The following is a 22,399-nucleotide window of genomic DNA, read 5'->3' as shown; positions in this document are numbered from 1 at the left end:
GGCCATTTTTTCTGTTTAATATAAAGTATGTTTCAGCATCTGTAACATTTTTAATTTAAATGGCATTATTACACAACTACCATAGACCATCAACTTTGGGAGGCGATTTCTCCAGGTCTAAAAATAGTGCTGCTCAAGTGGCACGGTCTAATATTAATAAGTGTCATCTCAAGTTGTTGATTACTGAAGATATACTTGCATTGGACTGTAGGAGTTGTAAATTGTATTTCTCTATTTATGAAGAAGTTTTTTCCATGACAAATTATAGATCTGGATCCTCTTACTAAGCTGCTTCTTTCGGAGAGCGGTGCCCATCTTGGTGCTGTTTCTAGAGCACTCCGAGAAGAAGTTAGTACCACGGCAGTGAGAGCACTCTCAGCTATTGGATCTTTCAGGGCCAGGAAGTTTTTAGCACTATTGCTTCTGTTTGATGCTGTTCTTTTTTAGGTGCAGTACCATGACTAGAGCAAGGTCAAGTGAATCCGTGTTGAATTTCAAAGTGAGGGCCATGGTTGTTGCAAGAGTTAATCAGCATTTTACTAACTTATGAATGTTAAGAGAGCCAGCTCATATAAACCTGTGACCAATGCCTCTTTCTAAATTGGCCTGTTTTGCTGATATTCATTGAGAAGTCTTCAGTGGTTCTAGTAGTGTCTGTTGGCTGTTAGTGAAACCTTTGACGATATCTCGGTCTCAGTAGTTAGTAGGGCAGAGTTCCATCAAGGCTTTTTTGGCTAATGTCCCCAGTTACGGTCTGGTACCAAATCCCTTTCTGCAAACATCATTTGCACCCTCCCAAGGTGTAGAAGAGTGTATAAGTAAATGTGAGGCCCCCAAATATAGAATTGCTACAGGTTATACACAACTACTACTCCTATTTCATTATGAAGTGTCAACAGACAGTGGATATATTTTTCCTTGCACAATACTCTAGGCCTACACAGCGAGTCCTGCTCGCAAATACAGCAGCATTTACTTGATCTAGCCTTGAAGAGCTAAAGACTTGCACCTGAAAAATATCAGTAGTGAGGGTTAAAAAAAATATATTGTCTGGTCAAGGTCCAGCCTTCGACTTATTGTGATATCAACATTGCTCAAATTCTAGCCTACAAGTGAATTTGAACTAGGAAATATTTTCTGCCCGTCAAAGGTTCTGGTTCTCCTAAAAGGTCCTGGACTGGGTTTTTGACTGCTATCTAGGCTAAAGAAGAGCAATTAATTGTTATTCCTCCGTTGATTTTGTACCAACATTCTATAATGCATGCAAATTGACTTCTAATAACCTCTGCCCTTCTCTTAGTATTTATTTTTGTTTAACTGTTTTCTCTAGCACTGTTTCTCCAGTCGCTTTACATAGTGAGCAACTAGTCATACATGGATGATTCTAGATGAACCGGAAGTAAGGGGGCGCGAAGATTTGGGAAGAGCGGTTCCACAATGGAAGTAACTAGAAAGATATAGAGCACCATCATTTGTCACATCCAAATCTATAAAAACGAATAGGAGTCTCAGTGCTGACATTAGTGTTTGTTAGATGTTTTTCTGGCCCCACTCGGTAACTACACTCAGTTAGGACATTAGTGGTTGTTTATCCATTCCTGGTCCGAAATCATTACAAATGTTAAAGGAACCCTGATCTGTCAAGTTAAGTCCTGAAGATGTGAGTCTTTGAGCCTTTTCGGAATGTCCATATGTTTGGCGCACCTCTCAGGTGGGGAGGTCCAGGAACTTGATTAAAGCTCTGCCTGTGAAGGATTTTCAGGGCTTGGGAAAATCTGAAGTTTGACATTTCCAAGATAAGGTAGCTCTTACTCTGTCTAGGTATCCTAAAATGGACAAGAGGTCAGCTAGGTAGCAATGTGTCTGGTATCTGTCAGTTCCTAAACTATCCTGGAATCTAGCCTATTGACATGGAGGGGGAGGGTTGTTCATTCAACTTTGAGAAGCAGCTAAGAGGTTATCTTTTGAAAAGTACCTTTTGACTGCAACAAAAGGATACAGCAGAAGGGACCTACTCCACTAAAGAGACAGAAGAAAGTATTTAAGGGCTTCACAGTGTGGTGCCCTAGCCAGTGACCTGAATCCATGTCTTAGCTTATTAAAACATGTTCTTTATTTACTTGCATAACCATTAGTCGAAACAAGATCTGTCAATCATCCGGTAAAACTTTTTTTAATTGCTAAAATATGGGCTGCGATTAACAAAATACTCTTTGGAAAGATTTTATTTTTACATCGTTGTACCCATTAAAAGAGCCAAGACAATCATTGATTCCTGTTCCCAAATGACCTGCTTACTCCAGTAACAATTTTTATATTTTATCATTAAGATTGTTAATGGAACAATAACGTTGGTTCACTCGAAGCCTGACAGACACCGCAGTTGTCTGGTTGCGAAAGACTTACTGGGGATTTATCAATAGCTAAACTGGAAGCATCCCCCATCTATTGCTTTCCATTAGCTGTTTCTTTTGTCCCTCTTATTTTCTTGCTTTATGTTCAATGCTTTTATATATTTTTTTTTAACTTTTCCATCTGGTCATTATGCCTGATACGGAGCATAGCCTGTTCACCATCTCCCTGGTTGGATCCTTTTTAATATTCCACAACTCAACTTTTCTGAAACTTTTTTTCTTTTTCTAAAAGCACTCCATGAGAATGCCTGCATTTCCCTCCTCTGTGTTTTTCCACTTCCCTCAGCACGTTTCTTTTCAGAAAATGTTCATAACCTTATAAAAATAAAATTTTCCACAACTGTGTCCATTCAGCTGCTCTTACATGTGCTTTCTTTTTTTCATACTGCTTTTCTCTCCAAACCGCTCTGCTAGTAGGCTTTTCCTCCACATTGCGCACTTAGGTTCAGTCGCTTTCATCCCCCACGTTTCTTTGACTGTTTACTTCCCTCTCGGGCTCCTCCATTTTCCTTCTCCCTTAATGGTGCACTCCATGTTGCTTTCCTCCCTGCACACCCCCTTGTTGCTTTCTCCCGCCCTTCGTATCGCTTCCCTCCCTGCACACCCCCTTGTTGCTTCCTTACACCCTTCATATGGTTTCCCCGCCCTCTGTGATTTCGCTCTCTAGGTTACTTTCCCCACCTGTGTGATTTTCCCTACCATGTTTTTTCCTCCCACCCCCATTACCTTTTTTTGCTTTACCAATCTATGTGGGATCTGTAACAAAAAGAAGAAAAATCCGTCATTTTGCAAGCTTGCGCACACCTACTAAATGATGCAGCAGGCTGTGTATGCTTCTTAACCCCCCCCCCCCCCCCCCCCCCCCACGTTTATCAAACATGCTAACAATCATGAGGCCAATGGGTCTCAAAGGCAAGGCCTAGTGGTTTTGCCAACGCTTGTTTTTAGTTGCCATGCCGTCCATTCAACTTAGTTGGGCTAAGATTCCTGTGCACAGAAATATTTGCCAGGTTATGTGACGGATCATTTACACTTCCTTCCATCCTGACTTTCAAATGCCTGTGCTCTGGTTTTTCGTTGATACAGGCGTCAATTTACTGGTTGGAACCGAAAGTGGCCTGATGCTGCTGGACAGGAGTGGCCAGGGGAAGGTTTACCCTCTCATAAATCGGAGACGATTTCAACAAATGGATGTACTAGAAGGTCTCAATATCTTGGTAACAATATCAGGTAAGGCATCCGTTTGAATACTTTTAAGCACTTATCACATTGCAGCAGGGTTTCTGCCAGGTGAAGATTCTGTAGACTTTTGTAACTTTTCTGTGGATTATAAGTAGAATCAATATTGCAGTCTCCAGGATGACAAAGACTGAGCGAAGGAATGAATGATTGAATGACCAACTTATATAGCGCAAACAAATACATGAAGGCATCAAGGCGATGCAATAATGATCAATTGTGTAACGGCTAGTAAAATGTTACATATCTGGCTTCTTTTTCCTCTGTCTAAAATAAATATTTTCTAAATTACTGCTTTCAGCCGTAGTTATCTAAAAACCTTGAGCATGCTTAACTCTCTATCAAAGCTTGAACAAAAGTGTCTTGAAACTGTAGACCCGCTCCCTTAAGCATTCCCAAATCTCATATCGATTTATCCTATGCAGAGATTAGTGTTCAGGGCTCATTCCTTCCTCAAGCATTTTCTGTTCTGTTTGCAGTTTCTCAAGATAACTCTTCTGGCCAATGTGTTGATTGATAGATAATCTTAAGTATTCTAATTTGAAGTAAATCACGTTGTGGTATATTCTGGTCTATGGGGGCAGGTCGCACCCCTCTCTGACATCCACAGGGTGGCGCTGGTCTCACTCAGGTCTGAGAGCAGACGTTCATCACTGTTCTGGTGGAGTTAGGCCCTCACACACCCACATTTTCTGCAGCACTCGTAGGCCTTGGAAAACTACGGATAAGGTTTGGAATAGCCAATAGGTCTTGCCTTTAGGAGGTGTAAGTAGTTTTGCTAAATATGAGGACTCCATAAGTAATACATTGCAAACTGTCCTGTAAATAAAAAAGAAGTCCCCATTTGTAGCAGTTTACTGTTTTAGTGTAGTATAGTTGAAGGCCTATTAAAGGGAGTGATACAGTTTCTGAAAATACCCACACAAACCCCCATGCTTGCTGTTATCTTACTGTTTTATTCATTAAGCGCAACACAGACCACCGATTTGCTTGTCTCAGGCTGGTTTGTTTTTAAGTCATACTGGTTCTATAGGATCGCCTTCAGGACCCCAATAACTGCATTTTTCACTGATGTGGCAAAGAGTGCAATCAATGTGACCCGGAGACCTGGCGACGATAACGTTACTCGAAAGTCATGTGAGGAATAGTGCTATATTTATGGAAGTAACAGCAAGGCAATGGGCATTCTGCCAACTCACTCTGCGGAGTGTCCACGAGACAACAAGGCTACATATAACCGTGGAATGATCCAACCAGTACAACTGGTCTAAAATGAGTGGGTAAACACCAGGTTTACCGGGTGAAGAGTAAGTCCGATGCCTTTTCTAAAAGCAAGGGGGATTCTGCTTCTCACAACCCACTGCCTCCGGGAAGCGAGCCCATCATGGACCACACACACAGCTCTATTCTGACATGACCATTACAAGTATTCAGGCAAATCACCCCACCCTGTCCACCTCACCCCCCCTCCCACGCTTTCGGTGAGGCCCGAGTGCTCAAAAGACGAACTGACAGCGCTATAAAAAAATAAAAACTCCGCAAACAGTGGTGGGTGGTCTATTTTCAGGCTAATATAAAGGAACACCCATAGTAGACGCTGGCTAGGTACCGGGGAACACGCACTTTCATATTTTGCTGCGGGCGCACCTCCTTACATAGTTCTTCGTAAGACAGTCATCCAGGCCAGGAAGCCTGGTCACGGTACCAGAATTGGCCCAAATGACGAAGCTCTGTAGGCGGGTAGTAGCACCGGGTCCTCCCTGGCTCCCGCTGTCAGTAACAGACTAGAAGCACCCTTGCTGGTGGTAAAATGGGAGGTTTCACTTTCACTGCAAAGTGTCAGCAGGAGGGACCGTCTGCCACACCCTCTTTTTCGCAGTGTGATTGGCAGCTGATCCCTGATGTTTCTAAACTACCTCCAATGCGCACTGGAGAGCTGCACTGCTCCTCTTTTCCACCTGTGTGCTGCACAGGCAAACTCAAAGTGCACTCTTCCAGACAGACATTTAAGCTAGCACGAACTGTTGAGGGGGAGGTCAGACCAAGCAAAGGAACTTTTGACAAAATATCCAATAGGATAGGTCTATCTGGCGCTACAGAGAACTCCCCGAAAAGTGAATTGCTTCAAGAGAATGAAGCTCGGCCTATGTTACCATACCAGCAAGAAACCTAATTCAAGTACTCACATGTCCCATTGGAATTGAATAACCCTAAGGCACACAGAATAGTCATTCGGCCAATGGTAAAGAGCGCACAAAACTATGATCCTTCGAGCGTGTGAGTTCGGAAAAGAGAAGTGACAGGATGATAAAAGGCACACCAGGAAAATGACCCCTGGGAAAAGGCTACATGATCACATAGTGATTGATGATGTTCTGGTGCTCGCAGCTTGGTGTCTGAGTCACGAAAGACAATCTAGAAAGTGCGTGCCTTTCATTAGTAATCGTTGCAAGTTAAGCGGCAACTGACTTAAAGTCAGGGCACAAGTCCTAAAAAAAAAAAAGTGGGGGGGGGGGGGACGCTGTCACAGGAAGTGACGTCACAACAGGAAGTGCCGTCACAACCGGAAGTGACGTCATGAAAGGTGGCTCCAAACTCGTTCCAGAGAGGCCAAAAAGGTGAAGTCCAGCTGTTTGGCAGGGGGGACGGCGTCCACCCTGTAACATACATGAGGGGACGCCGTCCACCCGCATGGTACCCAGACTCGAGCCCTGCTTAACCCCTTCCATGCTCATGACGAGCTCAGCTCGTCATGAGGCACAGTGGAGCTGTGCTGATGACGAGCTGAGCTCGTCATGAACAATGGAGCTCCATAATATTCAGCACAGGAGGGGAAAATGCGCAGCAGCAATGTGGTTAAAGTTAAAGTGCTAAGCATTTCAGAAATACCAATCTGTTTCTATATGCCACCGAGCAGCTATACACAAGCAAGTCAACGAGAGTGTTAAGAATTTACACACGATTTCTGCACTGCTTTCAGCAGTTTTGCACTTGGACAGTACGTAATGCGTGTACATGACTGCTCAGATCGCTCACGAAAACTGGTTGAGAGACCCTCATCCCAGTTATTGTTAAAGGAAATGGAAGCCCCTATAATTAATATAGGAGACAGCCCTCTCCAGCCTACTGTACGAATGAAGGGGCGGTACATTGTTGGGATTTGTTAAAAGCAGATGAACAGTTGTGCTGTTTCCCCCTCTTGTTTCTGGAACTGAAAACCAGTGCGGTCTCGAAAGTGAAAGCGACCGCTCTGGATTAATTAGTAACCTGATCCAGGAATGCAGCTGGCACACTGCGCACCGCTGCTTGCTCTGCTCACTCCCGACACCCATAGGCCATGGGAGTGAACGTTCACAGAAAAGGCGAGAGATACTCCAGCCTTTGGCCATTTGCGTGCTTTCATTTTTGAAAGCCACATGCAAAAGCCAATGCAATGTGTGGGAGGAGTCCGACCCAAAGAGAGAAGTTTCTTGTAAGTCTGGAGTGATTCCAAGAGGCCTTCTCTAGAGCAGCACGTGTGCTAGGCTCGACCTAAAAATGTGGATATGTAGTGTAAAGGATCATGTTAGTATTCCCCTCACTCCTGGCTCTGTTGTTGGGGTCTTTGCATTCTCAGTCCTCGTTATTGCCTTAGTACCCAGCTAGTCTCTGACCTGACATCATACACTTAATCTCCCCGACGGCCCCCAGCGTCTTGAGACCCTTAGGGGTGTGTAGTTTGCGCTTTACAAATACCGGATTTAAGGACTTAATACAATGTACACATTTTTTATGTGGTCTAAGCTTCACACCATTGAGGGTTTGCATCCAAAACTTATTTTACACCCTCTTACTGTTAACACAAACACTTGACTGGGTTGTGCAAATCTGTTTATTTAGAAGATGTGATAGAGCCATTTCTTGACAATAAGCTAACAGTACATTAAGTGAAAATATGCATGTCGGTCCTATATCACAATGCGTCTTTTTGAGGCTTCAATCGCTTGAGTCCAGTGCCCTCTACTGGTAAATCCTTGAGCATTTGAAAACATTGCCTTTGCCTTACCAGTCAATATTTTTTAGTTCCTCCATCGATCCGGCAAAGCCATCCACCTCTCGGCAAAAGGAGTCTGGTTTTAGACGGACTTACAGACTGCAGTTGGTCTTTTGGTAACAGCGCTTTATTTGTCAAAATTGTCTCACGATTTCACAATTTTTTTGTCAAATGAAAAAGCAGATTAACAAACATGTTGTGCCCTCCAACGGTTGGCTGTACTAGAGATGTAGTACACTTTAGGTCAACTTGAAGCAGCCAGGCTCGAACCATGGTCCATGCATACAGCGCTACCAGAAAGGACTAACTTGGTTCGGGGCAGCTGGATAAGCTGTAGAAACTGCAGTATGCTAGCTGGGGGGCATTTAATGCTAATTACATTTGTTACAAACAAAACTAGTTAAAAAATGATACAGCAATCTGCTTACAATTTCCTGGGATTCATCACCTTGCTTTCTGTTCAAAGGATTAGCTTATAAATGAGGGCTGCTGACTTTATATTTTTTTGTGCAGAGATGGGTGGAGATGTAAGGTCTCCCAGTTTTACGCACTAAGTACCAACGCTTGACTTGATTGAGAATGTTCTACTGATGTGGCAATCTAAGCAAGCTTGGAAGGGTGTCTGTTGCCACATGTTTGGCAAAAGCAGTAAACTCCAATAGATCTAAAAGTGGTACTCGAGGAATAGCCTAGACTGCTTTTTCCACTTTCCCACCCTAGCTTTTTTCCCCCTTCAGACGCCAGTTCCTGAATGGAGGGCACCCAAGTCTTCTGAAATGCAGGCGTCCAAGTCAATTTACTGCCGGTGCATTGGAAAGCATTCCACTTAAGGAATGTTTGATAGGCAAGCGAGGGGACCTCCATCCAAAGTTTGACTTGAAAACTGGTTACGAAATAAATCAGGGCCACTTTGACATATGCACTTTATGCCAGTGTATTCTGTGTCGGCGGATAGAAATAGATAGAATGATAAGTGCATGCTTTTTTAGATCTACCCCTCCCTCTCTTGAAAACAGAATTTTTTGTCTAAAACTCTATTCCAGGATGTGTGCTTTTCAATTCGGCTTCATGTTTTTCCTTATAACATTTCTTAAAATCATACTGGTGATTGTAGCACATGTCTGTGACCGTTGGACCTGCATTCTTCCCCATCTGTCCAACACCCCCTATTTACTTTTCATCTGCTACTTAACATGACCTGTCCTAATAGACCGAGCAGCTTACATTCAGCTTTGCACCTTTTATGCCTAATCGGAAATGCCGACGCCATCCTGCCTTCAGAACCCCAGAACCAAATAGCAGAACAGATGCATCAACACTTCACGTTAAATGGTCCACCTGATGCCCTGTAGTTCACTTGACACTGCCGCTCCCACAGCACTTGCATTTCAAGATCTATTTCTACGTCCCTTTTCTCAACAGGACACACTAGACTCCCCACCTGATGCCATCACACTTGCGACATTGCACCAAAGGCCAATAGTTAGGTAAGAGATTCTTGCACACAGGATATCCATACCTTCTCACCGACATATTTGTGATAATTAATAAAAAAACAATAAATATTCTATACACTAATGTCCACAGCAGTACATTAAAGTTAAAATTGGCTAATGCCTCCTAACTGAACAGTCTCTCTAGACCAAGCAGGGGACAAGGGTGTGCTGCAGCTACCATCTGTCGTGGAAGGAAGGGAAAGAGGGAAGCTACTGAGAACAGTAAAAGACCCATTACTCTGTCTCTCTAAATTGTAGGCCCTTAAGCAAACACAGCCAAGAAATACACGACATACTTGTGGACCAGAAACTGGTTGCGTTATTTTTTAGTGGAAACTTGGCTCAAAGAACAATCTGCTCTGGACATCTTGGAAGCACTGCCTGAAAGTTAAGCTATCCTTATGGTTGATAGATCCCGAGGGGGGGATATGGGGGGGGGGGGCTCGCCATGATATTTAGGAAAGAATTTCAGTTAAGGATGTCTAAATTGACAGTGCCCCCTACACTATCCACTACCCCAATTTCATTCTTCTGGGGGATTTGAATCTTCATTGGAAAGATAAAGAAAGTAGAGAAATCGAGGAGTTGACTCAAGGACTACATGCGATGGGTCTAAAACAATTGGTCCACACCCCTACACACAATAGGAGTCACACTTTAAACAATATTTTTACTAACGTTGCTCAGGTAAAAGCACTGTTGCCTGTGCCCGTAGTCTGGTCTGACCATTTTATCCTCTCTTTCAGGATTGTGAACCCAGAAATGTTCCCTGTAATCAGGGAAAGCGTCCTGCACCCATATTGGTCCGGAAAGGGGCTGCGTTAAGTCATGACACCTTTGGGGATAAGTTGGCTTCAAGCATTCCAGATTTAGGGACCGAAGTCCAGATTGCAGAGAACCAAGTCTCTCTATGGATTAAGGAGGCAGTGGACTCTATAATACCTTTGAAACCCTGTAAAAGTACCTGTATTACCCCTTCTGGGAAATGGTTATCTGAGGAATTGGCACTACTGAAAACTGATTGTAAGCGCTTTGAACGCCGGTGGAGGGGGAACTACCTAAATGAAAAAAGGTTGAAATATTTAGCTGCACTCAAGTCGTATCATCAACAAATCAGGAGATTACATAGGGAGTTTTATACTGAGCAAATTGAAGCAGCAAAAAAGGTACTGGCTGGAGGGAGCTCCTTTGGCTTCCTTGCGGCTAAGGCCTGGAGCAACCTGTTGATTTAAAGACGTGCCCATCGGAGATTCTGTTCTGAAAAAAACAAAAAACCTTGCTTTTTCAGCCCCCCCCAGGGGGCTGAAAGTACGCTTTTTACCTGTTCTTCTGGGGTCATAGGCTAGAGGGAGGGAGGGGGGTCCAGGCCAGCTGCCGTGGTGCTGATGGTGTTCTAGCGCAGGAACACTCAGTTGGAGTAACCAGGCACTCTATAAGCTGAATAATATTAATAACCAAAGAAACAGCAAAGGCCTAAGGCACATGCTCGCATCCTTAGAAACCATGCACTATATTGATCCGTGACAGGAGCTAAGTGGTCGTTACCCACTACGAACCATTACAAAACAATAATTTAGTCAATTCTTCGCTAGCCGACATTCCGTATGATTTATAACTGAACAGGTACCAAATGCAACGAAATACAATATGCACAGAGCACCTTCAGTCTGATAGGTGAGAGTGCCACAACCATATTGAGTATATGCTAAAGTGCTCCATAACCATAGAAATGGTTGAGGATGTGTTGTGACACCAACCTTTGTGTAAATCAAGAACCATTGGTTCGTAGATGCTGTTAGGGTTATCAGTACATAGTGGTTACAGGTTCATTCCAATGCGGAGCTGCTGCTTCTTTGGAGATTGTTTTTGCCCATTAGATTCATACTACTACCTTTCAGAATGGGATTGAATAGCAGGTGTTGGTTCTAGAAAGTGAATGTTCTTTATCCTTTCTCCATCATGCCCACCCGCTGAAGAGCTCTGTTAATTGTTTTGCAAATTTTGGAAGAATCGAAAACTTGTCAAGTAACATTGAAGCTAAAGAATGCGAACTTCTGGTATTGTTTCTTCTAACTGACGATCCTATTAGCCTATTTAACATGTACGCATTGACATTAAGGACCTGAAGTAATGACTATATGGCATTGATCTCCCCGATTGCTCCCTGGATGACTACCGTCTTAAGTGACTTTCCTAAACGGCACGTAATCCCTGTTTTTTTGCAGATCATAGAAGTATCATTTCAAAGTTTTGCAGACGGTTGCGTTAAAGACTGAGCTCTGTGCACCTTCATACTTTTGGAAGCTACCAACCTGGTTCTGATGCATAGTCCGGTGGTTCTTCAAAAATATTATCTGAAAGCAGCCTGTAGCTAGTGTTACCCTCTGCCCTATACTGCATATTGTGTCAGATAACCAACTCAATCTCCAGCCTAACCAGAAGTCATGGGTGCCAGCTTCATTCGGCAATATTATAAAATTGTGCTTTTCAACAATTAAAAACAAACAAACCCATATCTAAAATTATCATACACCGACGACCTTGCGAAAGAAAGGGTGTTGGTATGCATATATTATTTCCACCTCACACTTAAGGCATGAGCTACTTTTTCCTGAGATAAATACCAATTTCACATTACACTAATACAGTCCATGTGTTTTAAAAAAAATGCAACCACAGCAAACACTTTTGGCTTCATCAAGACCATATACCAAGTCCAGAGTTAGTCGAAGCGAACGTCCATATTTTCATTCTATCATTCAGGGTACCACTGAAATGATTCAGGCATTTTCTGTTGACTATGACATATGTTTGTGTTTTTTGTTTATGTATAAACCCTTCTTTAAACCATATTTGATTTGCTCCTTTATTATTATGAACCTTCTCCATTGTTCCGTGACACTACATTTTATTCAGCACTCTTTCCTCATTGGGATTCATTTTCTTTACCATTTCTGATTTGCTTTATTCCTTTAAGTTTCCATCGGAACTATCATTCTTTTTTTAATGATATATAAATTAAGCTGCCTTCCAAGACCCACTATTTTCTTGCCTTTGATTTATTCTCATGCTAAGCATGTTTCCTGACCGCCAACTCAATACCTAATGAAACCTCTATTTTGTTAAGACATCTAATATATACTGTCCGTACACCATTCATTCAGTGAGGCTTGTCTTTGGATCATTACTTCCAAAGCTCTCCCCGGTGTGAAGTTTCCCTGGTGTAGTTCTTTTTAATTCTTCTCATTCTTGTTGTACAGTCGACTAATAAGTACAGAGCTATAAAGATGATATGTATTGCTTCTATCGACTGAGTTCTGCTATTAATACTTTGACCATTGCTCAACAGATCATAAAATGCCCTTCAGGCTCATCTATGTTACTATCTATCCAACTTTGGCTATTGCTAGTCTGCCTTTTTCAGATGTCTCCGGAAACAAACCCACCCTTTATCTTCAGATGAGTTGCCTCTTTGCCCTGCCAAAAAGTTAAATGCTTCACCAAGCTATTCAGTCACTCATCTTGATCTGCTACTGCTTTCTGAGTAACAACACTAAAGTTCCAACATTTTGCACGAGTGGAGGACAAAGTTAATCTTTTATATAACCACCACCCCTTAAGCAATTGTCACAGTTTAATGCATGTTATTCTCATAGTAGTTGCTTTTTAAGCAATTTTTGAACCAGTTTATTGACTAAACAGGAACAAAGATAGGAACATTATTACACGTAGTTATTGTCCTGTAATTACAGCGTTACGTATTCTTCAGGATATTGAACCTCAATCAATAAATATCTTGCTTAAGTTCTGTGCATTCCATACAATATGTAAAAGAAAACTTACATTTGACATGTTATCCTTTCTGATGTGAAATTACGAAAAGGGCATGGGAACTCTTTCTAATATGAAAATCAAGAGCTTGACTTTAAGGAATATATTACGACTGTGCCTCTTGGAAATTATTTGTAATGGTAAATTGTAAAATGTTGTGCCAGGTTTGAGTTCTCTTCCTGTATGGAAAAAGCATGTAGTGTCATTCTTGGGAATTGTGCAGCATAAATATCTGCAAAGCTGTCTCAGGGTTTTCTCATTTCACCTTTCTCGTGACACCATCTTCAGGGGTTAGGATCCTTGTGGAGACACAACGTTCAAACTCACTTTGCCCCTTCCCAGTGGTGCATTGGTGTGTATTCTTGCACACCAAAAAAGTCTGAAATGTAAACAGGTCAGTAGGGTCTTAAACCAAATAGTTCTGTGTTTCCCGCCATTGAATGACATGAATGGATTATGTGAGATTCTATGGATAATGCCTATCAAAGCAACAAATATAGTTTTAAAGATGATCCTGTTTCACAAATAAGTGGTAAGATTGTGAACTTTTGAGTTCTTGTCAAATTTAGAGTGGACAAGTGTTTACAACTTCAGCATCCAATGCGTTTTTGAGTTCGGAAATGGTTGTGACGATTTTATCAGAGAATATCCTCCCTTTTCACTTTTTACTATTCTGATTTATCTCTAGGCAAGAAAAACAAATTGCGAGTGTACTACTTATCATGGTTGAGAAACAAAATTTTGCGCAACGATCCCGAAGTGGAGAAGAAACAGGGTTGGACTACTGTAGGTGACTTAGAAGGCTGTGTGCACTACAAAGTTGGTGAGTAATTACTACATTTATGAGTGAGCGGTACAAGTTAATGGTTTGGTAAAATGTGGACAGTTTTTAATTTGGGTTCAAGTGACTGTAAACCCAACCGGCTGAATTGTAAGTGTGGTTTGTTTGTAGCGCATGTTCTAATACAACTGTGTAGCATTGCCTTCTCTGGTTCCACTATGGGCTTGCCGGCTTCACAGGGAGGCTCACCATGGGCGCAACCTGCACCATAAGCATTGATCTCTTTGGAGAAAACCACACAGATCGCCCTGGTCATGTTTATCTGTAGAATGTTACTTATGTTGATAAAAGTTCCCTCAACTGAGCCGAAATGTATTTCCAATTTTTTTGTAGTTTTCAGTTGTTGGTGTTGAGGTTAAGGTATCTTGTGGTAGGAGTACTGAAAAGCATATCCATCAACAATTTTGCACATTATAAATAAAATAACCTTACATTGTGGCTAAACATTAAGTATACAGGGATTACCAATATCTACGTTAGCATGGTTCGGTGAATGGACTATTAGCAGACAATGACAATAAAAGATGTGCCCAAAGAAGCATGTTGTAAGAATTCTTTAGTTAGCCAAGTTATAGATGAAATCCTCTCCAGAAGTTTGGACTTTTGCTCATATTGTGAGCATTTAGTGTTTTCATCATGGTCACTACAATGTAATGGAAAGCTAGGTTAAATTTGAAGTGGCTTGATGTATGAGAAGTTTCCTCAAGCTTTGGATTTTTGTGATTAGTGAATAAGCTTATTGGGCTGAAATGTGGTTAGTGACCACAAGTGTGGTTCCCCGTTTCCATCTGTGGAATAATATCTTCGTTTGTGTCAAACATTTCAGAATTTGGATAGGATCTGGTATTTCTTTTATGTGGATGAAAGGATGTGGTGAGATTTTGAGTGACAGCAGGTTTAAGCAGATGATTCCTTGTACTCCTCTATTTTATGTGAGCGTAGAAAAACCCCTGTGAACCGTCTTTGAGTTTTTAATGCATAGAGAATGCAATGGCATTAGGACGGACTTATATACCCTGTTTCCTTTGCATTATGTCTAGGAATTAGAGGGCGAGAAGGATAAAAGGAGTAAAGCGGTGAGCTGATCCTACTTTGTTGTGTCTATTTTCATCTTGCACAAACTCCTTATTAAGTGTGGTCTTGTGTATGTTTTATTGGTAGTTTGGAAAGAATTAAGACAGCATGGATAAAAATTGACCATGCAGTTTTTAGAATGGTATTTTTAATTAATGTTACATTTTCAGTACACTACAGCTTGTGTGTGTTGACGAGATTTGCTAGAATTTCAAAAACTGATTCAAGCATCTTTCCCATTTAATCGTTTGTTGCAAGCCTGGGGTCCGTGCTTCAAACTTTTGATAATAGACTCATGTGGTGGGACTGGCTCATAAGTTTAGCCAACAGATCACATTTTAAGTGGCAGAGTTTAGTGGGTGCAACTAGGTTTACTTCTGAGTTCCTAGGGTGCTCTGTCACCTGAAAAGATCAACCTCATTCAGGTTGGGGTTAAAGTTTGAGAACCTGGCTTCCGTGATGATCAAGAGCACCAATGAGTGGGGTAAACTAATTTTTATTTAGTATGCAGTATGAGTAACATTTTGTAGAATGTGTCTTTTATTTTACCATTGGGTAGGAAACGGTTGGCGTTGCAGGGTTCCTATTAGTTGTAATTTAAAACCCTTCTCTAGTGCGATGAATGAGGAGGCGTGTTGATTTATTATATGAAATTAAAATAATATGTCACTGCTCAAGCCATTATTTTGTGTTTGCTACAGTGTGTTAAATGTGGGGGATTAAAGCATCATTAGGTTGGAGAACATTTACTCTCTGAATGCCAACATGAGCGGCTAATAAGCACACAAACGTTAGTTCAAAAAAAATCTACCTGGCAGGCTCAGGCGATGGATCAACCAATAAGCCTTCTGGCTAAGGTTTCTCAACAACTTGCTGAGAGGCAAGCAAAGCACTCTCGAAGGGCGTCTGATGGGCATCCTCTGGCTCACCCTTTAAAAGAATAAGTCATTACACTGAGCGAAGCAACCAGAAATGAGACTCTGCAAAGCAGCAGTACTCCAAACAACAATAGACAATAGATCGTAAAGGTTATATAAAACATTTGAAAGAAACTAGAACTGTAATAATTTCTTGGATTGAAAGTGTCAAAAAGTTAAATTTGAATGTGTCTAACTGCATATTTCTCACCTTAGAATATCCCTAGCTACCAGACTGGATCCAGAGAATTTTTCTAGCAATGGTGTTGCACGCCGGTAGTTGGCGGCATATGGCTCCTCAGGGACACCATACTGCACCGCAAGTGATTAAGCGAAGTCACGTTCAAGGGCCACCCCTGCACACTAATATCTGAAAGAAACACGTTAATGATAGATTCCTTACCTTAGAATATCCCCAGGCGTCAGACTGGATCCGGAAAATTTTGCGTAGCAATACCACTGCGCGCGCCGGCAGGCGTCGGCCGCGTCCGTCGTCCGCGTCGTTAGCGCCGGAATGACGTCGTCGGAGTACATAGACGCTGCCCATGCGCGCTGACGTCATTTTCCACGCCAGCTAGCGCAGATCCGGAGAAGCTCTACCCCTTAGTCTTTTTTGACTAAACTTTTTGATCATTTCTCTACTCAAGTCTTCGACTCCTACGGTGCCGGGATGCCTGGCTTTAAACCCTGTTCCAGGTGCGACCGGCTGATGTCGGTTACCTACCCCCATCGCCGGTGCCTCAAGTGTTTAGGCCTCGACCATGACGACCGCACCTTCTCCGACTGCCGGGCCCTGATGTCGAAAGCTAGGTGGGAGCGGTCCGGCAAGCGACTGGAACTCTGGCAGTCATCCCCGCGCCGCTCCAGGTCCTGGTCCCACAGGAGGTCGAGGAACGGGTCGTGGGGTCGGAACCCTCGCAGCTCCGGGAGTGGACATCGGTCGTCAGGATCCAAGTCCTCCGGTAAGAGGCATGAGAGGTCTGAGAGATGCCATCGTTCCTCCGACCCAGCCCGACGCTCGCGCAATACGACCGGGGGTTCGGGTGACACCACCCACGCGGCTCCGACGGAGTCGCGAACGTCGCCGCCTGCCCCACACCTTCGGGTCCCTGGGCATGACGCTACGCCTGAGGAGGTAGAGCGGTACCTCATGGCCATGAAGTCCCTCTCTCCTCAGCCGGGTTCCGTGGCGCCTCCTGGCCCAACGGCCCCGGCTGGAGGGCCTAGCGGGTCGGGTGCTTCGGCCCCGGCGCCGCCGGCGGCTTCAGTCCCGGCAACGCAGGCCCTCCCTGGATCCGCTTCCGGATCCGGGTCGTCGCCGGTCGACCTCACGACCTCACCGGCGCCGGCCCAGCAGGTGTCTCCTCCGGCGCCTGCTATGAGCGCCGTCCCTGATCGTACCCTCGGTCCGCTGGGCGCCGCTACCGACGGCCTTTGGGGATTTCTATTTCCATGAACTGGCCCCATCCGCTGACCCTGAACTATAGGAGATGGGTGACGAGGGTGCTTGGGAGGGGTCGGAGAACCCTCTGGCACGGGAGTGCCAGTCCCAACAGGACTGGGCATATGAGGTTGGGGAGGCCAGTGGAATTGACACTTCGCCAGACACTGGATTTGTCTCACCTCCAACCGTGGCTACGGAGGAGGGGTTGCTTATAGTGTAGTGTTGATGAGGGCAGCCAATGCCCTAAACATTGAGCTCTCTGTCGTGGCCGTGAGGACTAACCTCCTCACTGAGCTCCTTAAACCGCAGGCAAGCTCCAGTGAGCCTCCACTGCTGTTTAATGAGGCCTTGTGTGACGTTCTTGTGGGCATTTGGTCCAAGCCCGCCACAGGTCCGCCTGTGGATAGGAACGTGGCCAGACGCTACTGCCCGGCCCCGGGCAACCCATGCTTTGTGTCCACCCATCCCACCCCGAGAGCCTGGTCATCCAGGCCTGCACTTCCCAGACCGCATTCCCGACGGCCCCGCCCGATCGGGAATCCAAGAGGTACGAACAATTCGGGAAGAAGGTGTACTCGTCCCTGAGTTTGGGACTGCGGTCAGTCAATACCGCATGCCTCTTGGGCCGCTACACCCACAACCTGTGGGACACGGTCGCGGAAGTGCTGCCACAATGTCCGGAGGAGGCCCGGGCAAAATTCGCCCAAGCCCTTGCGGAGGGTCGAGATGCAGCACGGTATTCCATCCGGTGTGGGCTGGATACAACGGACTCACTGGGCAGGGCGTTGGCAACGACGGTGGCAGTTCGAGGCCATGCCTGGTTGAGGTCCGCCAATTTTTCGGCCGATGTCCAGGCTACCCTTCTGGATATGCCGTTCGATGGCCGTCGCCTCTTTAACGACAAGGCAGACCATGCGCTTGAGCGTTTTAAGGACTTCAGGGCTACGGCCAAGTCCTTGTGCCTCTCGACCCCACGCCAGCAAACGGGTGCCTTTCGCTGCTTTCGTGGCCAAGGAAGGGGTGCCCCCACCCGTGCCGCCAGCCACGCGCCGCAGAATGTTCAACAGCGCGGTGGCGGCTGTGGAAACCGCCGTAGCGGCGGTCGGGGACCACGGCGAGGCCAGTCCACACCTTCCCCCGTAGCACCTGCCTCAAAACCCTCCTAGTCCGTGCTTTCAGGCTCATGTGACGCCAGTGGGGGCAGGGTTCGCCATCACCTCTTCCACTGGCGCACTGTCACATCGGACAGCTAGGTGCTGCAAATCGTCCGAAGGGGCTACTCCCTCCCTTTCGAGGCGACCCCTCCAGCCATGCCACCGCAATTCCACTGCGTGTCGGGGGATCACTTGCAACTTCTGCAAGAGGAAGTCATGGCCCTCTTGGCCAAGGGGGCCATCAAGCGCGTTCCTGGGCTGGAAGTAGGGTGTGGTTGTTCATCCCACTACTTTCTGGTACCCAAGAAGGGCAAAGGGGGCCTACGCCCTATCTTGGACCTACGGAATGTCAACGGCTTCCTCCGACAGGAGAAGTTCAGGATGCTGACTCTGGCTCAGGTCCTAGCTGCCCTGGACCCCGGAGACTGGATGGTAGCGTTGGAATTGCAGGACACTTATTTTCACATCCCCGTCCTGCCGGCCCGTCCTGCCGGCCCACTGTCGTTACCTTCGGTTCACGGTAGGCCACGAGCACTTTCGATTTACCGTGCTCCCCTTCGGCCTTACCAGCTCCCCACGGGTGTTCACGAAAGTGATGGCGATGGTCGCAGCCCATCTGTGCAGGTTAGTGGTATCAGTCTTCCCCTACCTCACCGACTGGTTGTTGAAGGCGGGCTAGCCCCAGACAGTCGTCAGCCACCTTCAGACTACGGCCGATCTCCTGCACCTGCGGGGGTTTTCCATCAACGTGCCGAAGTCGCACCTGTGTCCCTCCCAGAAGCTCCTCTTCATCGGAGCAGTTCTGGACTCGGACAGTTTCGGGTTTATCCTCCCGAATAGCGGGTTCGGGATATTCAGGCTATGATTCTGATCTTTCAGCCTTTATCCCGAGGCTCGGTCAGGTTGACGCTGCGGACTCTGGGGCTGATGGCCTCCTGCATCCTTCTGGTGCATCACGCCCGGTGGCGGATGCGGGCTCTGCAGTGGGACCTGAAGTTTGTGGGCCCAGCATCAGGGCAACTTGTCCGACCATGTCTTGATCTCGGAGGGCACTGCAAGACAGTTGCAGTGGTGGCTCGCAGACCGCGATTGGTTCAGTGGCAGATCCCTCTCCCTACCGTACCCGAAGCACGTAGTTGTGACGGACGCGTCCCTCCTGTGCTGGGGGGGCCACATGGGAGAGGCGGAGATCAAAGGCCTCTGGTCTCCGGCGGAGTCCCAGCTCCACATCAACCTTCTGGAGCTGCGGGCGATCCGTCTTGCACTGAAGGCATTCCTCCTCTCTGTCCAGGGAGTGTAGTGCAGGTGATCACGGACAACACCACCGCCATGTGGTACTGCAACAAACAGGGCGGGTGGGGTTGTGGACCCTATGCCAGGAGGCTCTGCGCCTCTGGCAGTGGCTGGAACATCAGGGCGTGACCCTGGTGGTTCAACACCTGGCAGGTTCCCTGAATGCCAGGACAGACGAACTCAGCCGCCGGTGCATGAAGAGTCACGAATGGCGTCTGAACCCTGACGTGGCGCAAGGCCTCTTTCAGCAGTGGGGAGAGCCTTGGTTAGATCTATTCGCCACAGAAGAGAACGCGCAATGTCATCAGTTCTGCGCATTGGAGTTTCCAAGGCGGCACTCGCTCAGAGACACTTTTCGTTGCGAGTGTAGTTGCGGTCTATTGTACGCCTTTCCACCTATTCCACTTCTGCCCAGAGTGCTGAAGATCAGGCGCGATCGGGCCCAGGTTATCCTTGTGGCTCTGGACTGGGCAGGAGGATACTGGTATCCCGAGCTACTCAGCATGTCAGTCGATCCCCCGTTTCGTCTGCCTCTTCTGGAGGATCTTCTGTCGCAGCAGCAGCGGACGGTCCTCCACCCGAACCTGTCCAGTCTCCACCTACGAGCTTGGAGATTGAGCGGCGACAGTTGAGGCCATTTGACTTGCCTCCCGAAGTCCTTAATGTCATTCTGGCAGCCAGGCGTCCCTCCACGAAGTCGGTATACGCCTGCAGGTGGAACAGATTTGTGGCATGGTGCACAGCAAAGGCTGTGGATCCACTCTCTGCACCCCTTTCTGAGTTTCTCCTCTTCCTTCTTTCTCTTGCCCAGTAGGGCTCTGCTCTGGGCACTATCAAGGGCTACCTTTCTGCCCTTTCTGCCTTCTTAAGGCTACCTGATCAAGTCCCCAGTTGTAAATAGGTTTTTGAAGGGCATTCGTGATGCCCCAGTGGGACTTGAATCTTGTGCTTACCTACCTAATGTGTGCTCCCTTTGAGCCGCTGCATAACTGTCCTCTCCTTCTTCTTACCTTGAAGACTGCTTTCCTGGTTGCCATCACCTCTGCCAGGAGAGTGGGTGAGCTCCAGGCTCTTTCTTCTACACCTCCTTTCCTCTCTGTTCACCCGGACAAGGTTTTGTTGCGGACAAGACCCTCTTTCCTGCCCAAGGTTGTCACGGCCTTCCACATCAGGCAGTCCATTACCTTGCCCACCTTCTTTCCGCCTCCTCATCCCTCGAAAGAGGAAGAGAAGCTCCACCGTCTGGACCCAAAACGTGCGCTCTCTTACTATCTGAATCGCACACGCCAGTTCCGGGTGGATGACCAACTCTTTGTTGGTTACGTGGACGCTAAGAAGGGAAAGGCGGTGCACAAGCGGACCATCTCGCGGTGTATCATCTCGTGTATCCAGGCGTATTACTCCTTGGCTAAGAAGTAACCCCTGTTGGACTGAGGGCTCATTCCACTCGGGCAACGGCGACTACCACTGCCCTGGGCCGAGGAGTGCCCTTGCAGGACATTTGCCAGGCAGCTATGTGGGCCTCGCTGCGCACGTTTGCAAGACCCTGGACAGCCAAGTACGGAGGGATGGCTTCTTTGGCCGTTCCGTCCTCCAGGACTTTCTGGTGTGATTATTGGTTCGCATACCCACCACCGGGGTTGGTATTGCTGAGGTATGTATTCTAAGGTAAGGAATCTATCACTAACGTGTCTCTTTCAGATGCACAAGTTACTACTTGTGTAACGATATATCTGTAAGAGACATTAGTTAGTGATAGCCCCGACACTAGTTTTTCTCTAACTCTAACTGAAATACTTGCTCCCCATATGAAAGCAAGAGAACATTTCATTCTACTTGGAGATTTTAATTTCCACGCCGACACACCAGAGGACCCTGACACCAAGCTCCTACTAGCAGACCTCGCCCTTCTAGGTCTACATCTGCGGAACAGTGGTCCTACCCACAGGGGCGGCCACACCCTAGATCTTATCTTTTCTAATGACCCGTCTATATATTGCCATCCTCCTAAATCAGTACACTGGTCCGACCATAGCATGCTGGAATTCTCCTTCATACAGCTAACTAAACCTTCAGATCCTTCTGCTACTTTGAGTATTAAACGTAGACCATGGCATAAGATTACTCCAGAAGCATTTGCAGAAACCTGGAATACACCAACTCTCTCCGACTCTGACAATTCTGAGTCGGCCCTTGCCAAACTAAATACCACCCTCCTTGACACCATTAACCTTCTAACCCCACAAAAATTGGTTAAACAACCATCGACCAATAACAAAAAGGAAATCTGGTACACTGAAGCGTTAAAAATAGAAAAACAAAAGTGCAGAAAGCTAGAAAAACGATGGAGGAAGAATCACTCCAGTGAAAGCAAAGAGCTCTATCAACAAGCTGTCTCCTCCTATTACAAAAACATAAAAAAGGCAAGGAAAACCAGCCTTCAATTTCAAATAGATGAAGCAGATAATTCTACCAGAGAATTATACAAAATCCTGAGAAGTTTCACAAATCCTACAGCATGCGAAAGTCCTGATACCTTCTCCCAGGATCTGTGTAATAAGATCTCACAATTCTTTGAAGATAAAATTGACACCATCTATAACAAAATATTGGCCAAACATCCCAACAACACAGAGACGGCTGCCGCTCTCTGTCCACAAACT

The 22,399-nt window shown here is 45.9% G+C and overlaps 1 protein-coding gene across 3 annotated transcripts in view; it reads left to right on the top strand.

The window, feature by feature from the left end:
• MAP4K4 (mitogen-activated protein kinase kinase kinase kinase 4) overlaps window positions 1-22,399 on the top strand; it is a 665,231-nt gene that overhangs the window by 605,362 nt on the left and 37,470 nt on the right. For all 3 annotated transcript variants that reach the window (XM_086934708.1, XM_086934710.1, XM_086934709.1), the window contains 2 exons: window positions 3,501-3,644; window positions 13,702-13,836. In XM_086934708.1, coding sequence (XP_086790834.1) covers window positions 3,501-3,644; window positions 13,702-13,836 — 279 coding nt within the window. The remainder of the gene's footprint in view (window positions 1-3,500; window positions 3,645-13,701; window positions 13,837-22,399) is intronic.

Source organism: Lissotriton vulgaris, chromosome 8 (genome assembly GCF_964263255.1).
Source record: "Lissotriton vulgaris chromosome 8, aLisVul1.2, whole genome shotgun sequence".
NCBI lineage: Eukaryota > Metazoa > Chordata > Amphibia > Caudata > Salamandridae > Lissotriton > Lissotriton vulgaris.
The sequence above is the reverse complement of the archived record's forward strand: the minus strand, read 5'-3'. Positions and strand labels throughout refer to the sequence as shown.